Below are 25610 nucleotides of genomic sequence, written 5' to 3' on the forward strand. Positions count from 1 at the left end.
GAGCTGGCGTGGGGCCTCTGTTTGACCAGACAGCTCCCAGTCATGAGTTCCAACTTAGGTCGGTGCACGGCGCACCAGACTTCGGGATGTTACGTGGAATTGAATTGCCTGAGTTTTGAAAGTTTGTGAAAATTTTCCACTTTTTAAAACCACTGCAGACCAAACAAATCCTCTCAGATGGCCTGAGGCTGCCGCTAGCAGGGTCAGAAGGGCTGAGAAGAGAAAGGAGGGCACCGCGGGCAGAGGCCTGGAGGCTGGGAAAACCCGGGTTGTGTCCCGCACAGCTGAGTAGAGATGAACTTTGGGACAAAGATTTCTCAAATGCCCAGGACAGCAAGCAGCCGTGGCAACAGGCCGTTCCTGCACAGCCACAGCGCCTGCGCTGCCCTGTGGTTTCTTCTGTTCAAGTGCAGGACGCACCAACCCTGGCCCAGAGAAGGGCGTGGACAGGTGCCGGCGTGTTTCTTACCACGGAGACACAGTGATTGTGCTCTGCGTCTGCAGAGAGCTTCCACACCATTCCTCTGTGTATGGCTCTCCCCAGCCTGGGGGTTATTTTATTCCCATTTTATTGATGAGAAAACTGAGTCTTTGAGGGAGGAAGCAAATGGCCCAAGTTCACTCATAAGTCAGTGGTAGAACCGAGACCCCAGCCTGGCTCGTGACCCAGTGCTCTGTCTTGTACAGAGAGCAAATTCACATTTGAACACCCACAACCCCACACAGCATCTGTCTGGGCATTTGTGTTTCTGAATTTTCGGGGCCTCCCTGGCTTTGTCCAGTGATATTTGACACACGATATAATTTGTAACATGCTAAGTGGTGAGATGCTGTCTAATCTAAATTGAATCTCTAACGCCGCTCGTCTCTGGCACCAACCGTTTCTGCTCCCGGGAACGGGCGAGCCGGCTGTCAGTGGGAGGCCGGGAGACGGCGAGGCGAGGGTCCTGGGGAGGGGAGGCAGGCGGGCTGGACCCGGAGAGCCGTCCCCCCCGCAGGCCCTCAAAACCACTGTCTGCATACAGAGTACAGGAAGACCCGCGCCTTCATCCAGGCCAGCCCTTCATGTCACATATGGGGAAACTGAGGTCCAGAGAGGGAAGTGGCTTGCCTTCAGTCACAAGGCCCTTCTGCCGTGCCTCTCCTCGCCTGAACGGGCCCCTCTCCGTCTCGCCAGCTCCTGCCGGTCCAGAGTTTCCCCCAGGAGGCCTGGGCAAGTCTCCCACGAGGCCGACAGCCGGTGGCCGCAGTGTGGCCCTCTTGCCTGGCACAGGCGCAGTGCTGCACCCCTCGCAGGAGACACCGTGCCCCACCCCTCCCTGTGAAATAGGCGCTGCTGCTGCCTGCGCTTTGCACATGGGGAAACCGAGGCACTGAGCAGTGAAGTCACTCACCCAAAGTCACTCAGAGCTGGGATTTGAACCCAGGCCATCTGAGCCCAAACCCCACCCATGTTCTTGGGGCCTGGTATGCCCAGCTCCAGCTTGGCCCGCCTTCTGCTGAGAAGAAGACGGCGCGTGGGGTGTCGTGGCCATGTATAGCACCTCAGAGGCCGGTGCGGGTCTCTGTGCCCGGGGCCCACCTTGGACTTGGATTCTGGGGTGTGGGAGCTGAGGAGCTGCCTGGAGGTCTCTGCCATGGCAAGAGCCCTAGCAGAAGGCTCGGACATTTCTGTTCCCTGAGTTATTGCGGAAAGACGTCTGCTCTGAGGCCTGGGGCAGCAGGGCTGGGCCTGGCGCTGCGGAGGGGCTGCGGGGGGGCCGGGGCTGCGGGGAGGCCGCTCCGCTCTGCGCCCCACCCCACCCCGCAGCTCATGCCTCGAACCAGCAAGCTGAGCGCCGAGTCCAGCCCACAGATAGGCTGTATTTGGTCCTGGAATGTTTTTAATGGGGAGATTTTACAGCAAATCCCAGACATCCAGCTTCTCCTAGAAAACTGGGAGATCCGCCAGCCAGGCCCACGTCTGCCACGGGAGCCGAGAGACGCTGCCCCCGTAGAAGGTCTGAGTTCTTCCCTTGCCGCAGTCCCCACTGCTCCCCATCATCTCCACGCACCCGCCTCGCTCCCCACAAACCCTGCTCAACTTGGCCGCCCCTGCCCTGTCTGCTGTCCCAGGACACGGGGTCCCAGTGCCTGGCCTGCGGCCCCCAGCACGACAGAGCCCCGGAGCTGTGGCTTGGCTGCTGGAACCGGAGGACACCCACGTGTGCCACTGTCCACGCTCTAGACTCCAGCACGTTCGACTCACAGAGCCCCAGAAGGTCCAGAGACCCCTTCTCCCGAGTCAGTCAAGAGGGCATGGGCTGGCCCCACCCTCCCGAAGCTTCTTAGCAAAGCCCTTTATTGACAGCAAACTTTATGAAGAGCTCTCCCAAAATGTGGAAACAGACCCCAGCAGAACCACTTCAGGGCCTACAGACCTTGGAACCCCTGGGATCCTTGGGGCATACCCATCTTATTGAATTCCACTGTTGTTGGGATGGGGAAACTGAGGCTCAGAGAAGGGGATTGGCTGTCCAAAGGCACAGCAACTCCTACAGCAGGCCAATGCAGGCTGGTGAAGCCCCCTTGCTCAGAGGCCCACCATCCTCTTGAACTCCCCTTCTCCTCTTGTCAAAACCCACTCCCAGGAAAAAGCCTGACACTCACTCACACCATAGAACCCAGAACTAGGCGTGGCTCCTCCTTCCCAGAAAGCTTAAAGGAGTCAAAGCTTTTAGTTGGAGGATTAAAGCTCAAGTAGGAGGATTTCAGGCCTTGGCTGTGGGTAGAACTGGACAGAGGGAGGAAGACAGGAACCTTCCCAAGTTCCTAGAGGCGCTCTGCGGTGTGTGGTGCCTGCCTGCCCTGCACGCGGGGAGCCAAGGTGGCCTCTCGAGCACGGACAGTGGAGGCCACCTCTCCATCTGCTCGGGGCTCGCTGAGTTCTCGGGGCCCAGGAGCTACCCGAAGCAGCTGGGGCAGGTGGAAAGCCCGTCTCCACACCTGCAAAATGGGCATAACCTCATTCTCACTGTGCAGGCAGGACATGGAGTCTTCAGAGCTGCTGGGAGAGGCTGTGCAAGGTCCCCTAGGGAATGAGCCACCCCTGGGCTCTCCCATGGGGACTCTCAATGGAGTCCTCACTGTCGGCAGCAGAGGACACTCAGCACCTAGAACCCCAGACAGGAAAACGCCTGTCTCCCTGTACCCCTGAACCTCAGGCCACTGAACATCCAGGACCACACGGCTCTTGTCCACGGGTGGCTGGGCCTGTCCCCTGCACGTCATTCTCCCCATGTCACTAGGCTGGGGCCCTGGTGGGGACTCAAGAGTGCAGGTCGAGTAAATGGATGGACGGACGAGCCAGCAAACAGCAGACTGTCAGAGTCCGGGAGCGGAGTCGAATCAGACCACCAGGTGCCCTCGGCTTAGCAGCCTGGCGTCCCAGCCGTCCAGGCCTGCTGGTCGTCAGGAGTGGCTGGAGGCCAGCCCCCTTGGGCTTCGGGCCTTCAGTGAGTTCAGGAGGGCGTGCGGACAGCAGACAGCCGCAGTGACACGGCAGAGAAGGCGCTGCACAGGCACAGTGTGAAAGGGGGAGGGACGCCAGACAAGGACCTGCCAGGGCTGAAGCCACACAGCGAAAGATGCAGCTGTGAGCCTCGATCGCGGCCGGACCAGGAGGCCAGAGTGCCGGGCAGGGGAGCGCGGACTCCATTCTGGAGCTGAGGAGCCCCCGAAGGCTGTTGGGCAGCACGTGAGTCTGGAAGAATTACCTGATGATGAAGGAGTGGAGGCTTGGAAGCGGCTCTTCATTGCTGATCAGGCGCCACACAGCGAGTGTCCGCCGGCCGCGCCTCCCTCCCCCACCCAGGAGCTCGTGACTGCTCGCGGCAGCTGAGCACCTGGCGGCTCCGAGCACGCGGCACAGCTGGCTGGCGAGGCCAGCTCCTGGGGCGGGCGCTCTGTCTGTGTGGTTGGCTGCCCTGTCCCTGTGTCTGCAACAGTGCCAGGCACTTAGTAGGTGCTCGGTAAATGCCCGTGGACCACATGCGTGACCTCAGGCAGCATTCACAACCACACCGTGGGTTTAGTGCAGTCACCACCCCATTGCAGAGGAGGCTACGAGGCTCAGACAGCTAGGGACCATCAGACTGGGACTGGAGTCCAAGCAGAGACTCTAGAGCAGGGGTCCTCAAACTTTTTAAACAGGGGCCAGTTCACTGTCCCCCAGACCACTGGAGGGCCGTTGGAGAGTGCGGGCACATCCACACGTGCACTGTGGGCCCGGGACGAGTCCGCTGCGTACGTAGCAGGACAGGCAGCGGCGGCAAAAGCACCGGCAGGCGGGATAAATGTCCTCGGCGGGCCGTAGTTTGAGGACGCCTGCTCTAGAGCATCTGTCCTCTTACCTGGTAGGCTGCACGCGGAGGGTGGGGACACAGCGGAGGACCGGCCTGTGCGGGCAGGGCGGGCACAGCAAGGACTACACGCTGGGGCTTGTTTCCTCGAACAGCTCTGGAGGCCGGAGCCCTGCATCAGGGTGTGGCAGGGCTCCCCTCCCTGGAGACGCCGGGCAGGACCCCTCCTTGCTCTTCCAGGTCCTGGTGGCTCCAGCGTTCTTTGGCTTGTGGCCGCATCACACCAGTCTCTGCCTCCGTTTTTACGCAGCCGTCTTCCTCGTGTCTGTGCCTCTGGTGAGGGCGCTTGTGGCAGGATTTAAGGCCCACGCAGATAATCCAGAGTGATCTCACCTCAAGATCCTTAACTTCATTATGTCAACAAAGACTTCTCCCAGATGCAGTCACACTCGCAGGCTCCAGGGTCAGGGTGTGGACGTATCTTCTGGGGCCACTGTTCAGCCCACTCCTGGCCCAAAGCCTCGCAGGTGTGAGCTCTTGGGCCAGGTGCCTGCAAGCTTCCTGCTCTGCTCTCCCCTCTGGCCCTGGACTCCTGGCCCCGCCCCTGTGTCCAGCCCCCGAGCCAACCTCTCTGCACTCTGTCCACAGGTTTGCCGGGCACAGCTCCAGACCTGGAAAAGAGAAAGCAGATTTTTGGACAAAACTTTATACCTCCAAAGAAGCCAAAAACCTTCCTGCAGCTGGTGTGGGAGGCGCTGCAGGACGTGACGCTCATCATCCTGGAGATCGCGGCCATCATCTCCCTGGGGCTGTCCTTCTACCACCCGCCTGGGGAGAGCAACGAAGGTAAGACCAGCCTCGGAGCCCTCGTTCCCGCCACGAGTTTGCACACGTGGCCAGGGCATCCACACTGGAGCGTGCTCGGGACTCACAGCCAGCGCTCCTCCCAGGGGAGGAAACCGAGGCCTGGGGCCAGGGCCTCGCCACAGCCTTAGTGGAACCAGGCCCCAGTTTTCCCATGTGTGCAATGCAAGGGTGGCACCAGCACTAGCGGCGATCACAGAGAGCTCTGCTGCGCACTCACCGTGCGCCAAGCTCTGGGCTGCGGTGTTGTCCTGACAGCCCCATGCGGTAGGGGCCATGCTTATGCCCATTTTAAAGATGAGGAAACCAAGGCGCAGAAAAGTGGGTGTACTTTCTCGAGGTCACCAGCTAATAAGGAGTCCTCAGTGTTTCCTGGGGAGCTTGTTAAGAGCGTGGGGTCAGCCCTCCCTGCGAGGGTCCAGTTCCGTTGGCCAGAGACGGAGCTGGACGGCTGCATGTTAGTAGGCACACAGGCTAGTGTGACCCTAACATCTGTCCAGGCTGATCTATGAGGGTCTCCCCTTCACCCCTGAAGACAGCAACCCTGAAATGCTCACCTGGGGCCTGCAGACACTCTCTGGTTTGAGGTGCTTCAGCTCCCTTCACTGGGATCCCTCGGGGCACCCCAGCCTCTGTGGGACCCTCCGAAGCTGGGCTGCTCCCCAGAATCTTCACGTCCCCTCCCCACGAGGGACACAGCTGCAGAAACATTCACGACAACAACAGAGGTCTCTGCTCCTGGTGCCCTAGACAGGGGCGGACGCCCTGCTGTCCGCAGGCCGTGTCCGGACGGCCTCCCTGTGAGCTGAGGGAGCTTTGTACATTCTTAAATGATTGAAAAATACCAAAAGAATAATTCATGACATGCAAATATGACCCATAACATGTTTCCTTGTCTAAAACTAAAGCTGGATCCAAGCGTGCGCACTCCCTTCCACGCTGCTGCGGCTGCGTTCACGCTGCGTCAGGGCGAGGCGCGGGGCTGCGTGGCGCACGGCCGGAAGATACTCCCTGTCCCGCCTTTTGCAGAAAAAGGCTGCCCACCTCTGTCCTGGGAAGAAGGCTGGGAAGTTTGGCCTCGTGAAAACCTCCCTCCCTCTCTCTCCCCTTGCCTCCCCCACAACTCCGCTGCCTCCCTCCGAGCATGGAAGGAGAAGACAGCCCAGCCTCTGAAGTCAGGCACCCCGGGTTGAAGTCCTGTCTCGGTCACTTCCTAGCTGCGTGACCTTCAGCGAGTCTCTTTCCTTCTCTGTTCCTCAGTTTCCTTATCTGCAAAACAGGGCAAGTGATCCTACCCCACAGGGCTATCTCGAGGAGCGATGGAGGCTCTCATACCCAGTGCCGACGCAGCCCGGCACTCCGCGGGGCGCTGGCCCTGCTACTGCCATGGCGTGGCAGGCCCAGCCTTCCTCCCCAGCCTCCGTCTGGGGCTCCATCCTTCGTGCCTCGAGAAGGCTGCCTGGCCCCCTGCTCCTCTCTGCCTTCCGCGGCCCTGTCGCTAGGTGTCGGTCTGCGACGGACACGCCCGTGTCACTGACGCTGGCCCCGCCCCACAAGCGCAGACTCGGCCTGGAGGGGCCTCCCAGACCTGCCTCGGGGTCTCAGCGCAGACGCTGCCCGGAGCCGCGCGCGCCAGCCCACGCAGGCGAGCCCGCCCCACAGTCAGCGCTGGCGGCTGCGGAGGGCAGGGCTCTCCCAGCCCCACGCCCTGTCCTGCATGGGGGCCCGCTCTTTAGGCCTCTCCCGACCCACGTTCATTTAAATTAAAAATACACACATAATTAGCATATTACAAAAGCCCTCCAAGATTACTATAGAAAAAGTCTAAAATGTAGATAAGAAAAGCAAAATCACTCCTAATCCTCCCTACCACCCGGAAGAACCCGCTGCTAACCCAAGCTGTGTGGACCCAAGTAAATATGAAGACGTACCAGGCAGGTAGCTGGGGTTGCGTGAGATGTGTTATTTTGTTGTTAGGTCGTTTTATAATCCACTTGCTCAATTAATAGGATTTTATAACAGCACTTCCTAATGAATGTGGTACATAAATAGATAATTTATTTGCTATTCAGACAAGCAATTAAAAAGTTAATAGCATATAGGAAATAACCACTGTGGGCCTCATTTCCCCAAACAAGGAGGTGGCCTCTGAGGCCCCTTGAACGTCTGTCACCCTGCCCCCTCCCAAGCTAGCATTGCCCAAGAAGCTGGGTAACCAACTCTATTAGGCCAACTACCTCAATTTTGTACGTATAATACTTAGTTGATTTTTTCTTTTCTGCATGACATCTTTCCATAGAGTGTTTAAAGACACAAGAGGGACACACCTCACAAGATGGGGTCGAACAGAAAGCTGGGCAGAAAAGGAACAGAGGCAAATAAACCAGATCTAGTTGCTGCCAGGACTGAGATTTCAATTTGACTGGAGCTTTCTGGCAGCCAAGGGAATCAGGGTCATTCGCAGCTGCAGTCACTTCCATCTTAGGGCTGTGGAAACTGAGGCCCAAAGAGGAGAGGGGCTTGCCTGAGGTCACAAAGCTTATAGGTGATGGGGCTAGATTTTAGACCCAGTCAGCCGGGTTCTTTCCATCACTCCTCACTGCCGCTGGCCGAGGCTCTAGCTCAGACCACACCCTGGGTGGAAGGCAGCTGCACATCCTCAGCCCCACGGGAAAACACAGTTCCTGGACTTGGTGACTGTGCTTATTTCTTCTCCCCAAAACCCATGCCCCGGCCTGAGCTCCGAACCTTCTAGGTTGCCAGGCTGACCGGCCCGAAATTAAACTCAGGCTTCACCAGTCCTCAATCGCTCAAGTGCAAGGAAACACCCTCAATTCCAGAGGCTCTGGGAAATGTCAGTTTCAGCAGGGAAAGTGGCAGGGAAAGTTATGTGGCCCTCTTGTCTCCCTTTTGCGCCCCGGCTACTGAGGGCCCGGCCAGCACTGAGCATGGTGGAGCTGGCACCCATGCTGGGCTCTCACGGACCCCCACATCCACCTCACAGACCGGGACCCTCGCCCAAGGTCCCCAGCAGGGCCTTCCCGAACAGCCAGTGTGGAAATGGTGCTGTCACTACGACAGCAGTGAGGAGCTCTATTTGAAATCGTGAGATGTACCTGGTTTCTCTTTGACACCAGCTGCCACCTCCTGGAGGCAGCAGAAGACAGTGGTCAGAGCCTGGGCTCGGGGCCCAGCTCTGCCTGTCTTACCCGTGACCTCAGGCCAGCGCTCGGGGCTCCCAGCCCCGGCGACTTCATCTACAACATGAGGCGAATAATCGCACTGCCCTGCGGGCTCCTATCAGGACTGGAGGATTAACGAGGTGCTCGGCATACAGCCCGCCGGCACGGAGCCCGGGCACAGGAAGCAGGTGTCACTGCCCACGTGCGGCCCTCCCTCTGCAGAGGGGCAGCCACGTTACTGTCAACGCCCCACAGTTATGGTGTCTTTGTGGCACAGCAGAGGTAGACGGTGTGCGCTCCTTAGAACCATAGGCTCCAAAGCCCCAGTGCCTGTCCCCTGGGGCTCGAGGCCCAGCGCTCTGGGTCCAAAGACCAGGAGGGCCGGTGCTCCAGGTGCAGCAGCAGCCCCGTGCGCACAGAGCGGCTGGGGGCTCCACAGGAGGTGCAGCACCGGCCCTTCACAAGGGAGGGCGGAGAAGGGAAAGGTCAGTGATGACCCAGCCCCGCAGGAAAGAGGGACCACATTGCGCCACCAGCTCCCATTCAGACCCCACCTTGTGTGTGAGTTCACGCAACTTTATTCATCACCTGCCATTATCTTAAGTGCCTCTGAACAGACATCCTCAGCCCTGGGCACATGGCATCTCCACCCCCACCCCACTGGGCAGGTGAGGAAACTGGAGCTCCACAACGGTGAGGACTTGCCTAGAGCTCTGACCTGTGACCTCAAGCCAGGCCTTGGGCTTCCCTTGTCGGGGACAGTCTCAAAGAGCCAGCACACATCTGGACTCATTTCCAGGGTCAGGTTTAGTGCAGGCAAAGGGATCCAGCAGGATGGCAGCCCTAGAGGGTCCAGCTGCCCCCGCCACAAGGCATGCCTTCCCAAGGAGGAGACCTGTTCTTAGAGCATGAAAAATGTGGGGCTTGGGCCCCAGAGGGTTGTGGGTTCAAATCCAGACCTAGCACTTGCACTTGGCAGGGCTGGGGTTGACACACTGGGTGCTCCCAAACCCCTGCTAGTGACAGATCCCCTAGTGCTATGTCGTGGCCCGTTTATAGGACGGAGGATGAACACAGAACATAAAACACAAATGCAGAACACAAAGAAAAACGCAGACACACATACAGACAGTTGACTTGAGTAATAATACACTGGGTCCGTTTTATTTTTATACTCTAAAAGATTAAAGTTAGTTCCTTGTACATAACTGCCCAGGCATGGCAGCGATAGCCATAAATTCCAGAATAGCCTTAGGGAAGCAGATATCCCCTGACTCAGAATCTCCAGGTGGTTGCTCTAGGCACTAGGCATAGATAAAGGACTGAGATTAGCAAGGATGAGCAAGGTGAGCCACAGGGGGCATTTCTCATCCCCAGCTTCTCTTAGGGTGACCCCCTAAGATCTTCGGCTGAACCCTGGTGGCTGTGCCTGGCTTAGGTTGCCCCTCCCTTGGGGGGTCTTACCCGTCATTGACTAACCAGCCATCTTATGGGGTGTACGCAGCAATCACAGGAACAATATGTTTGTCATGGGGCCTCCAGACCCCCAATGCCATGGGGTGGGGCCGCTCTTGCTACTCGAAGCTCAGGTCCTTCGTTATGCCTCTAGGCAACATCCTTGTTTATCACAAAGAGCCTGTCTGGAACAGATTACTTTCATAGGCTCTGGGCAGAACATGTACATTACTCACTAACTTTAATTCTTAAACTAGGAAAATACATGTCAGTCCCCTACAGTGCTAGAGTACTCAAAGAGCGGCAGACACATAGTGGGTGCTTAGAAAATGTTTGTGGCTTGGCCAGGCACGGTAGCTCAAGTCTGTAATCGTGGTACTTTGAAAAGCCAAGGCAAGAGGATCACTTGAGGCTAGGAGTTCGAGACCATCCTGAACAACATAGTGAGACTCCCATCTCTACAAAAAAGAAAAAAATAGCTGAGTGTGGTGGTGCATGCCTGTAGTCCCAGCTGCTTGGGAAGTTGGTATGAGGCTCGTGTGAACCCAGGAGCTCAAGGTTGCAGTGAGCTATGATGACACCACTGCACTCCAGCCTGGGCAACAGAGCAAGACACTGTCTCAAGAAAAAAGAAAAGAAAATGTTTGTGGCTTGACCCATTTTGAGGGGCTCTTGTTGAATGCCAGACCTTGATAACCACCTAGGAGGCAGATTTCCCAAGCAGACTGAGGCCCAGAAAGGCCATGCGGGTTCCTGAGGCCATGCAGACAGGGAAGGGCCATGCCCCGCACAGCCCCAGGCCCAGGGAGAGCAGCTGCAGTTCCCTGCACCCTGTGGCCACAGTCTCCAGTCTCCCTGTCCCTGCCCTTGGAGAGGAGACCTCAGGGCCTCCCTTCCCCCACATTCCTCCCCTTCCTCTTCCTTTCCCCATAGCTACGCCAGGGTCCGCAGCTCACAGGCGGCTGATGGCCTGACCTAGTGATCTGCACATCCACTTCCAGCCATCCCAAGGCACTGTGCAGCCATCAAACAGTTCTCAAAAGGAGATAAAGGCTAAGTGGCTTTTGCTGGCAGAGTGAATGTCCTCCAAGTCCCAGAAGGCTCTGGGGTGGTGCAATGGCAGGGGCAGCAGACAGGGCTGGGAGTGGGCACAGGGTTGCGAATCCTGCTCAGCCACCATGCCTGTGGCTTTCAGAGGTCAGTTCAGGGAGAGGAGCTCACGAAATGAGGAGAGGGTCAACATTTATCATGTATCCCCACATGCCAGCCCCTTAGCTCACAAGGGGTTATCCCACTTTACAGCTGTCTAAACTGAGGCTCAGAGAGGCTAAGTCACTTCCCTAAGGTCACATAGTGAAGCTTGGATTTGAAGCTAGGTCTTTCTAATTCCAGAGCCCCAAAGCTTCCCACCGCCTTGTCTCTCGGGGCCCAAGTGCCGCAGTGACGCTCTGGCGGGCCCAGTGGGGGAGCACGCAGCGGGACACGGCCCCCACTCAGGGCGCACGCAGCAAGGGGAGGGATGACAAGAGTCCTGCACAATGGGCGCTGGGCTCTGCGTCTCGATCACTCCTCCCAGCCCCAAGAGGACGCGTCTGCCCAGCTCGCCTGTGATTCCGTCTTTGCGGATGCCACTGGTGTCCTCACGGTGGTGCAGGACACCGTGCCCTAGTTCCCCTTTCATCTCGTCATCACGTTACTGAAATTCAGGTGGACCCCGTTTGTAGTGGGGACTTGGGGCTCCGTGGAGGCAGGCTGTGGAGCTCAGGCGCGGACGGCACCATGCACTGGGAACGCGCAGCCGCCTCCCCAAGTGCTCGCCGTGTGCTCGTGGCAGCGCTGTTTCACAGAAAGGCTCTCTCAGTCTTCTCAACCGCCTTGTGAGGGAGCGCCTGTCACTGTGCCCATTCTGCAGATAAGAAAACCAAAACTGAGGCACAGGGGTTAAATAGCTAGCTCACTCATGGGTACTCAGCAGTTAAGTAGCACACCTGGGATTCGAACTCAGGGCTGGCCCAATGTCACTTATCATTAGCACCATAATTATTGTTGTTACCACCAAGGCTGGTCCTGGTAAACAGTTTTAAATTACTGGAAAAGTCTAAAACTCCCAGGGGGAGAAAAAGTGGCTTTGAGAGCCCACACGAGGACATTGTTTACAGGCCTGCACAAGACCTGGGATTTTCCAGTGTCACACACTGCTGGGCCACAGTGATTCTGTACCTTCCCAAGCTTGGGCCCACTAGCTGAGCCTCAACCTTCCCAGGAGCCAGAAGCCACCAAATGTTCCCCAGGTACCACTTGGCTTTCTTGTCATGTTGCTCTGACCCCTGGCTTTCCAGAAGCTGTTCTCTTTTCCTTGAGACTGAATTGGACTTCCAGGTGGTCAGCCTTGAGTCTTTGGCAAGCACATGGCGGGGGGGGGGGGGGCGGCGCACTGGGCTCAGGGCACTGGGCCAGATTTGGTGTCAGATTCTAGGCCTGGATTTAAACCTCGCTATCTGCTGTGTGACCCCAGGTGAGTCGCCACCCTTCTCTGAACCACTTCCCTTCTCTGTGTCAGCTTGAGGATTAAAGCACATGCTTAGTGCACAGAAGGCCTTGCACGCTCCCCAGTCTCCTGCCTGGCCCATGGAAGGAACCACTCCACATTTTCCAAGGGCAGATGGCCAGACACTGCTCAAGTCACTTTCCATGGAGATGATCATTCCCCAATCCCAGTGGAAACAAAGGCCTGGGCTCATCCTGGTGGGGCACCTCACCTCTCTGGGCCTCTGTGATGGGGTAATACCTCTGACTCTCAGGGTTCACGGAAAGATGCAGGGAGAGGTTTGGAAAGACCTTAAGCTCAGCCTCTCATGAAGCAGGACCCCGTCTCTGGGCCGGAGGCTTTTGGATCTGATGTGCCTGATGTTTTTCTTTTTTCTCTTCACCCTGTGGGTCTGCAGACCCGGAGAGTTTAGAGGCCCAGACTGAGAGGTTCACGGTGCAAGGGCATGGGGTGCGGTAAGTGGCCCACAGCTCGAGTGTCAGCATGCTGGCTGTGCAGAGGGCTCAGTCCTCACTCACGAGGCCTGAGTTAGACCCTCCTGCGTACTGAGCACTGGGCGAGAGCTTTCGCCTTCCTCTCCCTGGCCTGGGAAGCGGGTCTCAGGGATTCCTATTTTGCAGATGAGGCCGCTGAAGCCAGGGCTGGGGGCAGTGTCACGCAGGGGCAGCAGCGGGAGCAGAGCCAGCGGGCTGTGGCTGCCACCGCCAGCGCTGCCGCCTGGAGCCCTGCTGCTGGGAGACAGGAGCGGGCGCCGGCAGGGCGCACACCAGCCCTGAGCGCGCGGCTGGCCGCCTTCATTCTGTGAAGACCTTACTCTTCTCTTTTCTCATGAATTAGAGAAAATTCTATTTCTTTTCTCATCAATTAAGGAAAATAAATTCTCTCTTTTTTTTCTCCTGTGTGCCGGTCTATGCTGGAGACTCCGTGGACTTCACCTCATTAAATCCCAGCCCTCACAACAGGTCCCCAAGACGAAGAATATTCTTCTCATTTTATAGTTGAGAAAACCGAGCTTCGCAGAGGGGGAGTCATTTGCCCACGACCTCAGAGCTGGAACGAAGGCGGGAGCCCGAGTGCCTGAGCTGCAGGGCTTGAACCGGCCGCCCGGCCCAGCTTGGGCAAGTCACTCGGCCTCTCTGCGAAGCCTCCGCCCCCACATCTGTGAAATGGGCAGTGTGAACTGCAGCTGGTGCGCGCGCGGCACTTTGCTCGGGGCGCGGCACAGACACGGGAGAGAGGGGTCACCGTCACTGGATTGTCGGCACTGTGACCTGGCATCCGGGCTTTCATGCAGGCCCAGGAGGCCCCTGGCCCCTGCTGAGCCTCACTGCCTGCTCCTTCTGCTCTTGCAGGGTGCGCAGCGGCCCAGGGTGGGGCAGAGGATGAAGGAGAGGCGGAGGCAGGCTGGATCGAGGGGGCTGCCATTCTCCTCTCGGTCATCTGTGTGGTCCTGGTCACAGCCTTCAACGACTGGAGCAAAGAGAAACAGTTCCGGGGCCTGCAGAGCCGCATTGAGCAGGAACAGAAGTTCACCGTGGTCCGGGCTGGCCAGGTGGTCCAGATCCCCGTGGCTGAGATTGTGGTTGGGGACATTGCCCAGGTCAAATATGGTAAGTGTCCCAGCCACAGAGCCAGGTTCAAGAGCTGGAGTCTGGACAGAGGTGAGGTAGGACAGGCAGATATGGAGATTGGCCCAGGGAAGGGGGCTCCTAAAGGCTGGTCCCAAGTCAGGATGTCTTCTGAGATCCTTTGAGAAGCAGAAGGGTACTTCCCAGAGGAGGCAAAATCCCAGGATCCGTTTAAATCAGAAATGGCACATGTGGCACCACTCTCCTAACTTCCGCCCCTAGCAGACATTACTGATTACTTAGCAGACATTACTAAGAAGCTGGATGCAGCCTCACACCTCGGCACAGCACTGCAAGGACCACTAACACTCAGAATATGTTTATGAGATTAAATCCACTTCGGATCCCTGGTTTGGCTGTTGAGGAGGTACTAGAGTGAGCAGAAGTAGATGAGTGAATAATATGGACCAGTGCTACTGCCATGGAGAAGGTGGGCAGGTTGACACCAAAGAGGGTTTGGACCAGATATGTTCTGGGTAAGTAGAGGCATGAGGTAGACGAGAGATTAGATGTTCCTCTTCACTCAGCCCTAGAGGGCTTGATTTCCCCCTATTATGTACCATGATTGGGATCTCCTCAGCCTAGCCAAGATAGACTAAAAGAATTTCCCCAAAACTTGAATAAATTGAAGATGTGAAAAAATAATAATAATAATTTCCCTAAACTGTAACTGAGCCTAGAGAAAAACAAATCATTGAGAAAACTGGACTTCAAATCCAAGCCAGGCCAAGAGAGACACTTCATAAGGTACATGCCACTTGAGCCCAACCCCAGGCCCCCGGGCCTGTGCCATTCACTGGACTCCAGTTTTACGCTGCCCTTTGGCCTGGGATGGGCAGCATCTTGGCTCCAGTACCCTGCGAGCTGTAGGCATCTGGCCCCCAGTGGCGAACCTTCCCTCCCTTGTAGTCACACCTTGAAGGGAAAGTTCCAGCCTCTCCAGCCACCTGCCACCTGCTGACTCACACTGCCCTTCCTCCCACCAGGCGACCTCCTCCCTGCCGACGGCCTCTTCATCCAGGGCAATGACCTCAAAATTGATGAAAGTTCCCTGACCGGGGAGTCTGACCAGGTGCGCAAGTCCGTGGACAAGGACCCCATGCTGCTGTCAGGTGAGCTGAGGGAGGGCTCACTCCATTGCCAGTTCCTGCCCCAGGTGGAGCGGAACGCCTACGTGTCCCCTTCATGAGGCTGAAGGATCTCAGAGACTTTGATCCTTGGCTCTAGGATCTTGGCCAGCTCGGCCCCAAATGAGAACACCCTCCCTTTTTCCCAAGAAACATACATCGAGCCTACGGTGCACTCAGCAGCACTCAGGCCGGGAAAACCACAGTGCAGAAACTAGACAAGCAATCCTGCCCCTACGGCACTGACCGTCTAGTGACTTGGTTTACTGCAGCCCCTTCTCATCAGGGATGAGAAAGGCTCAGTCAGGTGACAATCCTTTTGGATACCTGCTGTGCGCCAGGTACTGAGCTGGGCGCTGGAGCCACAGCAGTGAATAAGGAAGACGAGGCCCCAGCCCTGAGGAGCCTGTGGCCCGGGAGAAGCGAGAGGCGCTGCAAAAGTTCCGGAAGGGACAAGAGGCTGGGGAAAGCAAGCAGGGCTGTGGGTGCAGCTGGCTGGGAGGGCAGGGAGGGCTTCCTGACGAGGCGACAAGGTGGCCAAGGCATGGGTGATGAGAAGGAGTGGCCTTGGGACTGTCCGGGGAAGAGCTGGCCAGGCAGAGGGAACAGCAAGGGCAAAGGCCCAGAGGCAGGACTGTGCTGGGCGTCGCCAGCAGGGCCACCGTGCGCAGAGGCACAGAGATCTAAAGGTAGGAGGCATGTCTTGGAGAAACGAAGGGGAATATCAACAGGTCTGCTGGGTAGGGTGCTAGAAACGAGTGAGATTCAAAGCCAGAGCATTTATCCAGCATGTATTCAATCAACATCTATTAAGCACCTACTGTGTGCCAGTGATTAAGGAGACAAACAAGGTCTCTGCCATCCTGGAGCTTAGAATCTAGTAACAGAGGAGCCAGGAAAGGAAGAAGCATGCAAATGTGTGAGGGCATTTCGGGGAATAGGCCAGATGAAGACATTGTGCCATTGTTATGAGATACAGAGACCCAGAGGAAGGGGGCAGGAATCTTAGTTGGTCAGGGGAGGCCTGTCTGAGGATGTTGCATTTGACCTAAACCAGAACATTGAGAAGGAAGAGCATTCCAGACAGAGGGACAGCACATGCAAAGGCCCTGGGGTCTGATCAAGAGATCATGGAAGGTCTCAGCATGCCCTCTTAGAACACAGAGCCACAGGAGAGCTCAATAAATGGGCACAGCCCTGTGGCCCTGGTTCTGGCCTCTGGGATGATGTGGTTGGCAAACAGGCACTCATCCTTGGGAGGAGTGGCCAGGTGAGTCATCTGGACCTGCAGGAGTCCAGGGGAGGCACGGGGCTGAGTGGATGGGCGATGAAGGCTCACATGGTTTGCAGAAGAGGGAAGAGGGGAGGCTGCTGGCAGGAGGCTGGGGAGAGAACGTGTTTTGAATCACTGGCCTGCCAGCATCCCAACCAGCCAAGGAGGCAGGCACAGGTGCAGAGAGACCCTGGAAATGACATGGGTGAGCAGAAAGGGATGGGAAACCAGCCATCCTGTGGTGAGTCACAGAGTAGCAGGGTCTCTGAGCAGGGACAGCAGGACCCAAAGGGAAAGAGGTACCGAATACAAAACAACACCGGAGGCAGAGGATAGGAGCAGGAGACTGTTCAGGGCCAGAGACAGGAGAGAGAGCAAGCAGGAGTTTGGGGGGCCTCAGGGAGCACCTCTCTGGCTCTGTGCCCCTTCTCTCTGTCAAGGAGAAGCCTATAACTGGGGAGGGGCTGGGACGTCTCCAAGGTAGCCAGAAGTCCCAGGAGACCAAGGGGTCCTGACGGGAAGTAGCTCGCACTCCGTGGAGAAGCACAAGGGGACAGGGGCAGACGGCAGCATTCCGGGTCTCAGCAGGAATCTCAGTGAGTCCCATGGCACCCAGGCTGCGGGGTCAGCATTGTTCTCAGCAACATTCCCGGTCAGCGTGGGAGTGGTGGCTCGTGAGCACTGGGACAAGAAAGGGGTAAGCACAAGACGCCGCCTATGGGCGCCTGAGCCCAGTTCAGCCAGCAGCCTTGGTCTCCGTCTGTCAGGCTGCCTGGAGCCAGGTGAACGGAGGAGGCCTAGGGCCACTGGATGTCAAGAGACATCAGCCAAGGTCTCGGGGACACCCTCTCGGGCAAGGAGGAGAAGGGCGCGCTGGAGCCTGGAGGTTGGGTGGGTGGGTGCTGATTCTTAGATTGCTGGTGATCTGGTGGGGGTGCCTAGCAGCCTTCCCTGGAGCTCCAGCTGGTCGCGTGTGGAAAGTGTGCCCCCAGGCTCTCGGAGACCATGGGTGCAGGGTGGCAAAAAGAAAACAAGAGCCAGGCTCTGCAAGGATGGCCACAGGGTGCAGGATGAACTAGATCAAAGAAAATGAACTCAGTGGAGTGCCCACAGTGCTGGCACTCAGAAAGCCAGTTGCGTGGGGCTGGAGGGGCGAGGGGGTGTGGCTTAGCTCAGCAGCTAAGCAGTCTTCTCAGGAAGACTAAGAAAGGAGCATCGTGGGCCCAGTAGAAAGCAGTATAATTGGAGAGGGAAGAATTCTGTAACAGTCAGAAATGCTCTAGGACAAAAGGGGCTGCCTGTAAGGCAGTAAGTTCCCCGTGACTGACTGTGTGAGCAGGCTGTGGGTGGCAGTGTGGTAGAGTGGCCCCCTGGGTGGGCACTGCATTCAGTGCCCCTCCCAGCCCTGAGAGTCACAGATCCACCACTCCCTCCCCCCCCCCCCGCGCCTCTCATACAGATCCACCTCGTTTTGTTCTCTCCAACTTGCCGCCACTGAGGCTACTCCATCCTCCCAGGCAATCCTCTTCCTTCCTCTTTGCTCATTTAACTCCTGCCCATCTATTCAGGCCCCACCTCCTCCGTGAAGAATTGCGTGACCTCCTCTGCCCTATGGCAGTCACCCCCTGACCACTGGGCCCCACCTTTCAGCCTGTGCCACTCCACTTTGTGTCTGGCCCACTCAGGCACAGACTCATGGCGTTGATCGAGTTTTTCACTGTGCAAACCGTCTCAAATGAAATAAGGAACAAAATCCATCTGCAGTCCTGCACCCCACCATATCTAACTGGTATCACTTTTGTGGGTCCTTCTGTCCTCGGCCATACAGACAGAGGGACACTGCTGTGCTGTGCTTCTGCATCAATCCTTCCACCCAGACAGGTCCAAGCAACCTGGAGCTCGGACCAGAGACTCTTGGAGCGTGTGCCCAGCTTCACCCCTGGGCCAGCAAACCCTGGGCGCTGTCCTCCTGAGCCAGGAGTGGGTGGCTGTGCAGGGTGTAGGGAGAGCGGAGAGACAGCCAGGCTGAACTGGCCTGAGCTCTGGAGTGAGCTTGCTGAGTGGCCTTGCTTCTCTGAGCCCCAGTCTCCCTGTGAGGGGCTGGGGTGTCGGTGGAGGTGTGATGTGGGTGGCCTCTAGCACAGTGCTGCCCCAGGAAGCCCGCGTGGGCTGGTCCCCTTCCCCACTGCCTGGGTGGAACCTGGACTTTGGCATAATGTCTTCACATTATGTAGCCTGGGATCCAGTCCCAGCTCTGCCCCTCCTTGGCTGGGGACCCCTGACAAGCTCTCCCCCTTGCTGAGCCCTCGTTTCCTCACTTGTAAAATGGGACAGTAGGCCCAGCTCCTGCGGGGCTGTGGGAGCACGGAGTCCCCAACAGTGCCCACTTCCTCACTTCCTTCATCTCGAATGTCTCCCTTTCCCTCTCGGGCTGCCCGAGTCCTCCCACCACGCAGCTCCTCCCCGCCTTCGAAGGCCTCAGCCCACCTCCTCCGGGGGGTTTGCCTTGATTGCTGTCCTCCCCCGTGCTCTGAGCTCTCTGCACAGCACACATGTGGACGCTCGTTTTTGTGCTCGACCAGACACCTGCATGCGTGTCAGGAAGCCCTGCTGGGCTTCTGGTTGGATGACCCTCGAGGAACACAGAGACAGGGCTGCGGTGCTTGGGGTCCTCATGGTGGTTCAGAAAACCCCTGGTGGCATCTGACACACGGGCTCAGCCTAGAAGAGGGCAGAGAACACTTAGTTCCAGCCAGTTGGTCTAGCAATATCAGCCTGTGTCCCTGAACAGGTCCTTTCACCTCTCTGAGCCTGTGTGTTCGTGTCTGTGTGTTGGCGGAGCGGGGGCCCCCCCGCTGCCTACCCCGCAGGGCTGCTGTGGGGACCACAGGCATGAACAGATGCAACTGTCCTTTGCAAACCCTGCAGGTATGGGGCGCTGCGTGGTGCAGAGCCAGTGTGCCGTTTAGAAGCAGGACACCCAGGTTCCAGTCCTCCACTGGCTCCCACTGAGACCTCTGCCCCTCAGGCCCTCAGTTTCCCCATCTCACAAATGGGGACAGACCCACCTTCAGAAAGACCAGATGACCCCAGTGCTCAGGGTACCAGGAAATCACAAAGATCTGGCAGGTTCCCTGGGACACATATAGGCAGACACAATCCCATGTTTGATATATTCAGACTGGCAGAGTAAAAATGTTCAGGAATTGCAAACTCACATGTCTGCAGGGCCAGGCAGGGAGAGAGCGGGCGCCAAACCAAGATGGCAGATGCTTCCCGTGTTGCCTACAGGAGCGGTGAGCTCAGTGCTCACTTTGCAAGAGGAGCTAGGAATGCAGGTTTTCATGTACAATTTCCCCATGTTTAAATATTAACAAGAAATTCTAATTTTTTAAAAGAAAATCCATGTGGATGTGACGACCCAGTCCCTTGCGCTTCAAGTGTATCACCCAAGAGCAAGGCTGTTCTCGGGCATGGCCACGGCACAGCCGTCACGCTCTGGGGACTCGATGTTGATGCAGCGCTGTTACCTATGCATTGTCCATATCACATTATGCCAATTGTCCCTGCAACAATCGTCCTCCAGGCCTGGATCTAGGGCGTGGCACTTGGATGTCTCACCTCCTGAGCCTCCTTTGCACGGAGCAGCTCCTCATCCGGTCTCTGTCTGCACGGAAGGCCTCCCAGGCCTCGAACCCTGTAAGCACCCCACCAAGACAACGATCCCTCATAGAAGGAACAGACGCCCAGGCCTGTGGTTTTGCAGCATTTCAATGCCTCCAAAGATCCCTAGAGAACGCTGATCTTGTCCCAGTTTGCAGCTGGGGAAACTGAGGCCCAAAGCAAGAGTGCAAGGCCCCCAAGAAGGCAGGGCCAGGCCAGGAGTGAGACCCCAGCCTTCCATCCTCCCATCCTCAGGCTCCCCCTGCAGCCTCCAAGCACCGTGCGGGCCTCATTGGCCAGCAGTGTGGCCTTCTGGAAGCATCTTGCAGTAGCCTCCACTGGGAGCAGGCGCCTAGATGCCGCTGATGTGGCAGTGGGCGGGGCCGGGTGGCAAGCGCCGGGGCAGCGGCCTGTGTTGGGACAGCAGCAGTGCCTGGCCTCGGCAGGCCTGTTGGCTCAGCCCCGGCAGGACCTCCACGCCACTCCGTCACCCCCCAGTTGAGCAGGAGCAGCTCCGGGTTACGCAGGACATTGGTAAGCCCCTCTGGGCTCTGCCCACAGCCCAGTGCCTGCCACCCACCCTGCCAAGCAGCGGGCCAGGCACAGGAGAGCCGGGCCTGCTGCCACTGCTGCCGCCTCCAGGGAGCCTAGGACGACACCGTGACTGCAGAAGGCCCGGTCTGCTGCTCGGCCCGCACTCTCTCCATTACACTACCCTGCCTCTTCTCCATGAGAGGCAGCGGGGTGTAGTGGATAGAGCACGGGTTCAAGTCCCGGCTCCTCCACTCACAGCTGTGTGACTCCAGGCTGTCATTCAACCTCTCTGAGCCAGAAAGGCCACGGTGGGCAGAGGGGCTTGGGGTTGTGCTTGCTCCAAAACCTACCTTCCAGGGCTGCTGTGAGGGGACACTGGCCTGCAGTGCAGCGCTGTGCGTGCGTCACCTGGTTTCCACCTGCGCCAACAGCGCGGTGCGAGGGCGTGTGTGCCAGGACCTGGGGCTGTGCCGGCACTCGTGCCCGCAGGTGGGTGGTGATCCCCAGAAGTGGCCTCGACCCTTCCTCACAGCCTCTCCCCACTGACAGGGCCCTTTAGAAGACAGCCTGTCCCCTCTCCCTGTCCAGAGAGCGCCTGGCTGGTCACACGTGGGTCAGGGAGCCTGGGCTCCGGCCGGCTGCCACTCCTCTATGCAGACTGTCAGCGTTTGCCCGTGCTGGGCTCAGAAGCTCCATTTTATAAACTGAGGCCCTTCTAGCTCTGCCACCAGGGGCTCGGCACACCGCGCCTGCCACCACGCGAAGCCTTGGCTCCAAGACAGCCACCATCTGGCCCAGCCCCAGGGGCGCCATCTCCTGCTGTCAGGACCAGCCCCAGGCCAGGACGGGCTCGGAGCCTGCCGCTGGACGGTGCTGGCTCTCCTGCTGCCACCAGCTCCCCTCCACAGGACGGGGACAGGGGCGCAGCCTCAGGCAGCACAGGACTATCCCATTGGCAGGAGCCACAGTGTTCCCCGGGCCTGCCTCCCTTTTCCTCCCCACGGAGGGCTGACGCGGCCCCCTTGGGGCTGCCCAAACAGCTTTCCATCCCACGTGCCCACCAGCCCGCCCCGCAAGGCAGACAGTGCTTGTCTGAGCCGCCCGGCTCTGCGCCCCAGGCTGCCTGTGGAGGTGACCCTCCAGCTGTGCCTGAAATGGGGGCGAGGTGGCCGCGTCACAACCGCTGAGTGGAGAAGCAGCTCGCACTGCGCTCGGCACACCGAATCCTCAGGGACGTCCCCTCCCCTCCACCCTGCCCCGCAAAATACTCTCCCGGCTCCTACTGAACACCATGCAGGGACCCCCTCTCCCCCCGCCACCCTGCTCTCAGGCCGCTCCTCCCCACGTGGGCCCTGAGCCACACCGTCACACAGCGCCTACACCCCACTTTGCCTGGGCTACGCCCCACGTGCCCACTGGATCCTTGGCTTGATTTTATCTTTTTTTTTTTTTTGAGACAGAGTCTCACTTTGTTGCCCAGGCTAGACTGAGTGTCATGGCGTCAGCCTAGCTCACAGCAACCTCAAACTCCTGGGCTCAAGCAATCTCCTGCCTCAGCCTCCCAAGTAGCTGGGACTACAGGCATGTGCCACCATGCTCAGCTGATTTTCCTATTTTTTGTAGAGACAGGGTCTCGCTCTTGCTCAGGCTGGTCTCTGAACTTCTGAGCTCAAGCAATCCTCCTGCATTGGACTCCCAGAGTTCTGGGATTACAGGCGTGAGCCACCTCGCCCAGCCAGGTTGGTTTTGTTTATGCTGCTGATCTGTGTGCCTGTCTGCTCCTCTTAACCCCAACTAGACCGGGCGCTCCTAAATGACGGGGTTCATAGGGGACCCTCCTGAAGCCGAAGAGCCTGGCTTGGAGTCGACACCCCATGATGTCTGTCCATCAAATGAAGGGCTATGGCCTGGACGGTGAGGCGGGGGTAGGGCCATCTGGTCAGTGTGTCCACACAGTCAGGGCTCTGGCCTCTGCTGGCCCATCGAAACCCTTTTCTTCCTGAGCTGTAGCTGCCCTACCCCATCCAGGCTGTGCCCTGGTCTCCCTGGGACAGAGTGTGCAGCCACCATTGCTGAGAGGCAGTGACCTAAGCCAGCTCCCTCCCATTTTACAGAGGATGACACTGAGGACCAGAGAGGAGAGGACTGGCCTAGGGTCAAACAGCAAATCAGAATCAGGTTCCATCCAGTTCCCGGCAGGGCTCTCTCTGTCCATACCCCAGCCCGGTATTCCAAGGGGCCTTGGGTAGTTGGAGCAGGGGCAGCCTGGAGAGTGTGTCCCAGGGACAGTGGGCAGTGAGGCCTGGCTCAGGGCCCTGCCAGGTCCTCCCCACACAAACGGTCCTCACTTCTGCCCTGCCCGGAGCCCCTGTGGTCCCTCTGGGAGATGAGCCCCGCCCTGGACTGCTGCGCCACCGCCAGTGCCTCGGTCCCTGGTGTCAGCGTCACCGCCTGCAGGGCTCCTGGGGCTGGGGTGGAGCGGCAGCAGGGATGGCCTGGTCCGTGGGAGCCCGCCCTGCAGGAGGCCTGCTCCAGGAGACGCTGGGCCCAGAGATGGGTGGGAGGAGGGGCGCAGCCGAGAGGACGGAGACCCTTTGGGAGACCACACAGGCGACTGCTGGGCTGGGGCTGGGCATGCTCCGTAATAAATGTAGCCGCCGTGGAGAGCACACAAAAGAAGGTAGCGGGACAAAGGGGCTGCAGTTGCCGCTCGGAGCCGGGTTCTGCTAGGGCAGGCCGAGAGGAAACTCGCACTCAGACCCTCCCTCAAGGGGCTCACGTCTCAGGGAGCCAGGCTGGGAGGCACCCCCAGGGAAGACTGTGGGGGTGGTTCACAGGAGACAGATGAAGTCCCCTTGTGGGAGGCAGGGGCCACCTAAGGGGAAGGGCATTTGCCTGAGCCTGGAGGAGGGGCTCTGGACAAGAGGTGAGAGAAGGGCATTCAGGCAGTGGTGACTGTGGGCAAAGGCCTGGGGGCTGGACACAAAGGCTGGGTGAGCCGTGCAGGCGCCCTGGCAGAGGCCACATGGCAGAATCTGTGGCCAAGGGCCAGAGGAAGACCAGGGTCTGATCCCAGGGACACGGCCTGAGTCGTTTGGACCTGGGCGGGTCTGTGCCGGGGCCACTGGGGTACAGAGGGAGGGAAGACCAGAGGAGGAGGTTGGTGCCTCCACCTCCCCTGGCCCAGCTAGGCTGGGCCTGGAGGACTCCCCTGGGGCTTCTCTAAGGCTGTGGCCAGGGGCCACCTCCTTGGCCTCCTCCTCGCTCCTCCCTGCCCCCAGATGGGTGCTGAGGTGCCAGCTCCCTGCTGTGATGTGAGTGATTAGATTAGAAGGTGATTTTGGGGTCTGATTATCTTGGGTGGAAACTGGCCCCTGTGTCTTTTTCCATCCTGTCTAATCTTGGGGAGGGGTGGGGAGCAGCGTCTCTGTTGCCACCCAAGCCACAGAGCCAACACCTTCGTTTTGCAGCAGACCTTTTAACTGATGTGTTTGACACCTTGTCTCCTCGAGCCTGTCTCCCGGGGCAAGGGGGATATGACAAAGACAATAGGCTTGAGGGACAGCAGAGTTCCAGTCCTGGCTCTGCCGCTCACCAGCAGGGTGGCCCTGGGCAAGCCACATCTTCCAATGAGCCTCAGTTTCCTCTGGTGTGGAGAATAAATGTGATCATTGTGTGGAGGGCAGCTCACTCCCTGCACACAGCAAGCATCTGCGGAAGTCAACTCGGGTGGCAGTTCCTGCTTTCTGCGCTCCGTGAATACGGCAAAGTGTGCTCCTTGGAAGAGTCTCCGGCAACCCCCAGCCCCACGTGACCTCAGTTTCCTCATCTGTCTAATGCTGACCTTTCACAACCCCTCCCCCCAGCCCTGACCCAAGCCAAGCTGGTGCCCGAGACAGCGTCTCGTCAGCAAGTTCCCGTAATGACCATCTTTCCGTTGACTGGCCTCAGGGCAGGGGTGTGGGCTCCAGGAGAGGTCACCAGGCCTGAGCTGCCCAGCCTGGAGCCCATGTCTGAGCCAATTTTGTGGCCCCCACTGCACCCTGGCCAGGGGCAAAAGAGAATTGTCCTTCTGTCCGGGAGTGGCCAGAGCTCACCATCTGAGAATCGGGTCTGTTCCCGCTGGTGGGCGTCCTGCCCACTCTGTGAGCCTGCAGGACTCAGTTTTGCACCCGTGCATGGACAGGCCGACATTCGCCTGCCTTAGAGGAGCTCCCCGGACAGTGTCTGTCTGTCTGCAGAGCACTTAAAGAGTCAGAGATCCTGGAAGCCGGGGGCCGGAGCACCACGCGCTCATGCACATGCAGGCACGCACATGCACACAGCACCCAGCTGCCACGCAGGTCCTAGAAGGAAGCGGCCAACGTGGGTGGCACCGCTTGAAAAGTGGAAACAGACTCCTTGCTTCAGCAAAGTACTTTGGGTCCTGGCTCGAACCCCTAGACTCCTGCTTTAGATCCAACTGGAATGAGTTTGCTCACCTAGACTTCAAATCTGAAACAAACTGGAAAACAATGAGAAGATTGTTGGAGACAAATTCCGCTGAAAACAGGGAGAAGTGGCAGCCAGTCTCGAGGGGAAAGAAGAGAAAACTCTAAAGAAGTTCCAGAAGCAAGTCCTAGAGCATCGGGCGTCAGGGTTGCTGCTGGGGCCCTGTGACACCGTCTGGCCACGCTGGCGTGGCACTTGCTGCGCTGCGCGAGCCGGCCCAAGGCACTGCGCCGCCCGGACGGCTGCTTCCTTCATTGGAGGAGGAACTGCGCGCGTGGTAGACAGCCTTCTCCCCGCAGTGGTAAAAAGTGAAATAAAATAAAATCAATGGGTGCCTGGAGAGCCAAATATCGCTAATTCAAACTCTTCACTAAGTAGGGGATGGTGGCAGGCCTGGGAGCCTCCCTGGGTGTGCCCTGAGCCCTGTGCAGGTGGCACACACAGGCCAGGGGCCGTGGACAGCACCTCATACATCCGGCTGCAGCGTGTCCTGCTGGTGGCCGTC

General features: G+C 58.3%; 1 protein-coding gene across 11 annotated transcripts in view; it reads left to right on the plus strand.

The window, feature by feature from the left end:
- ATP2B2 (ATPase plasma membrane Ca2+ transporting 2) overlaps positions 1-25610 on the plus strand; it is a 361816-nt gene that overhangs the window by 275452 nt on the left and 60754 nt on the right. For all 11 annotated transcript variants that reach the window (XM_075996348.1, XM_075996346.1, XM_075996342.1 and 8 more), the window contains 3 exons: positions 4989-5186; positions 13742-13999; positions 15004-15129. In XM_075996348.1, the coding sequence (XP_075852463.1) occupies positions 4989-5186; positions 13742-13999; positions 15004-15129 (582 nt within the window). The remainder of the gene's footprint in view (positions 1-4988; positions 5187-13741; positions 14000-15003; positions 15130-25610) is intronic.

This window comes from Microcebus murinus, chromosome 21 (genome assembly GCF_040939455.1).
Source record: "Microcebus murinus isolate Inina chromosome 21, M.murinus_Inina_mat1.0, whole genome shotgun sequence".
Lineage (NCBI taxonomy): Eukaryota > Metazoa > Chordata > Mammalia > Primates > Cheirogaleidae > Microcebus > Microcebus murinus.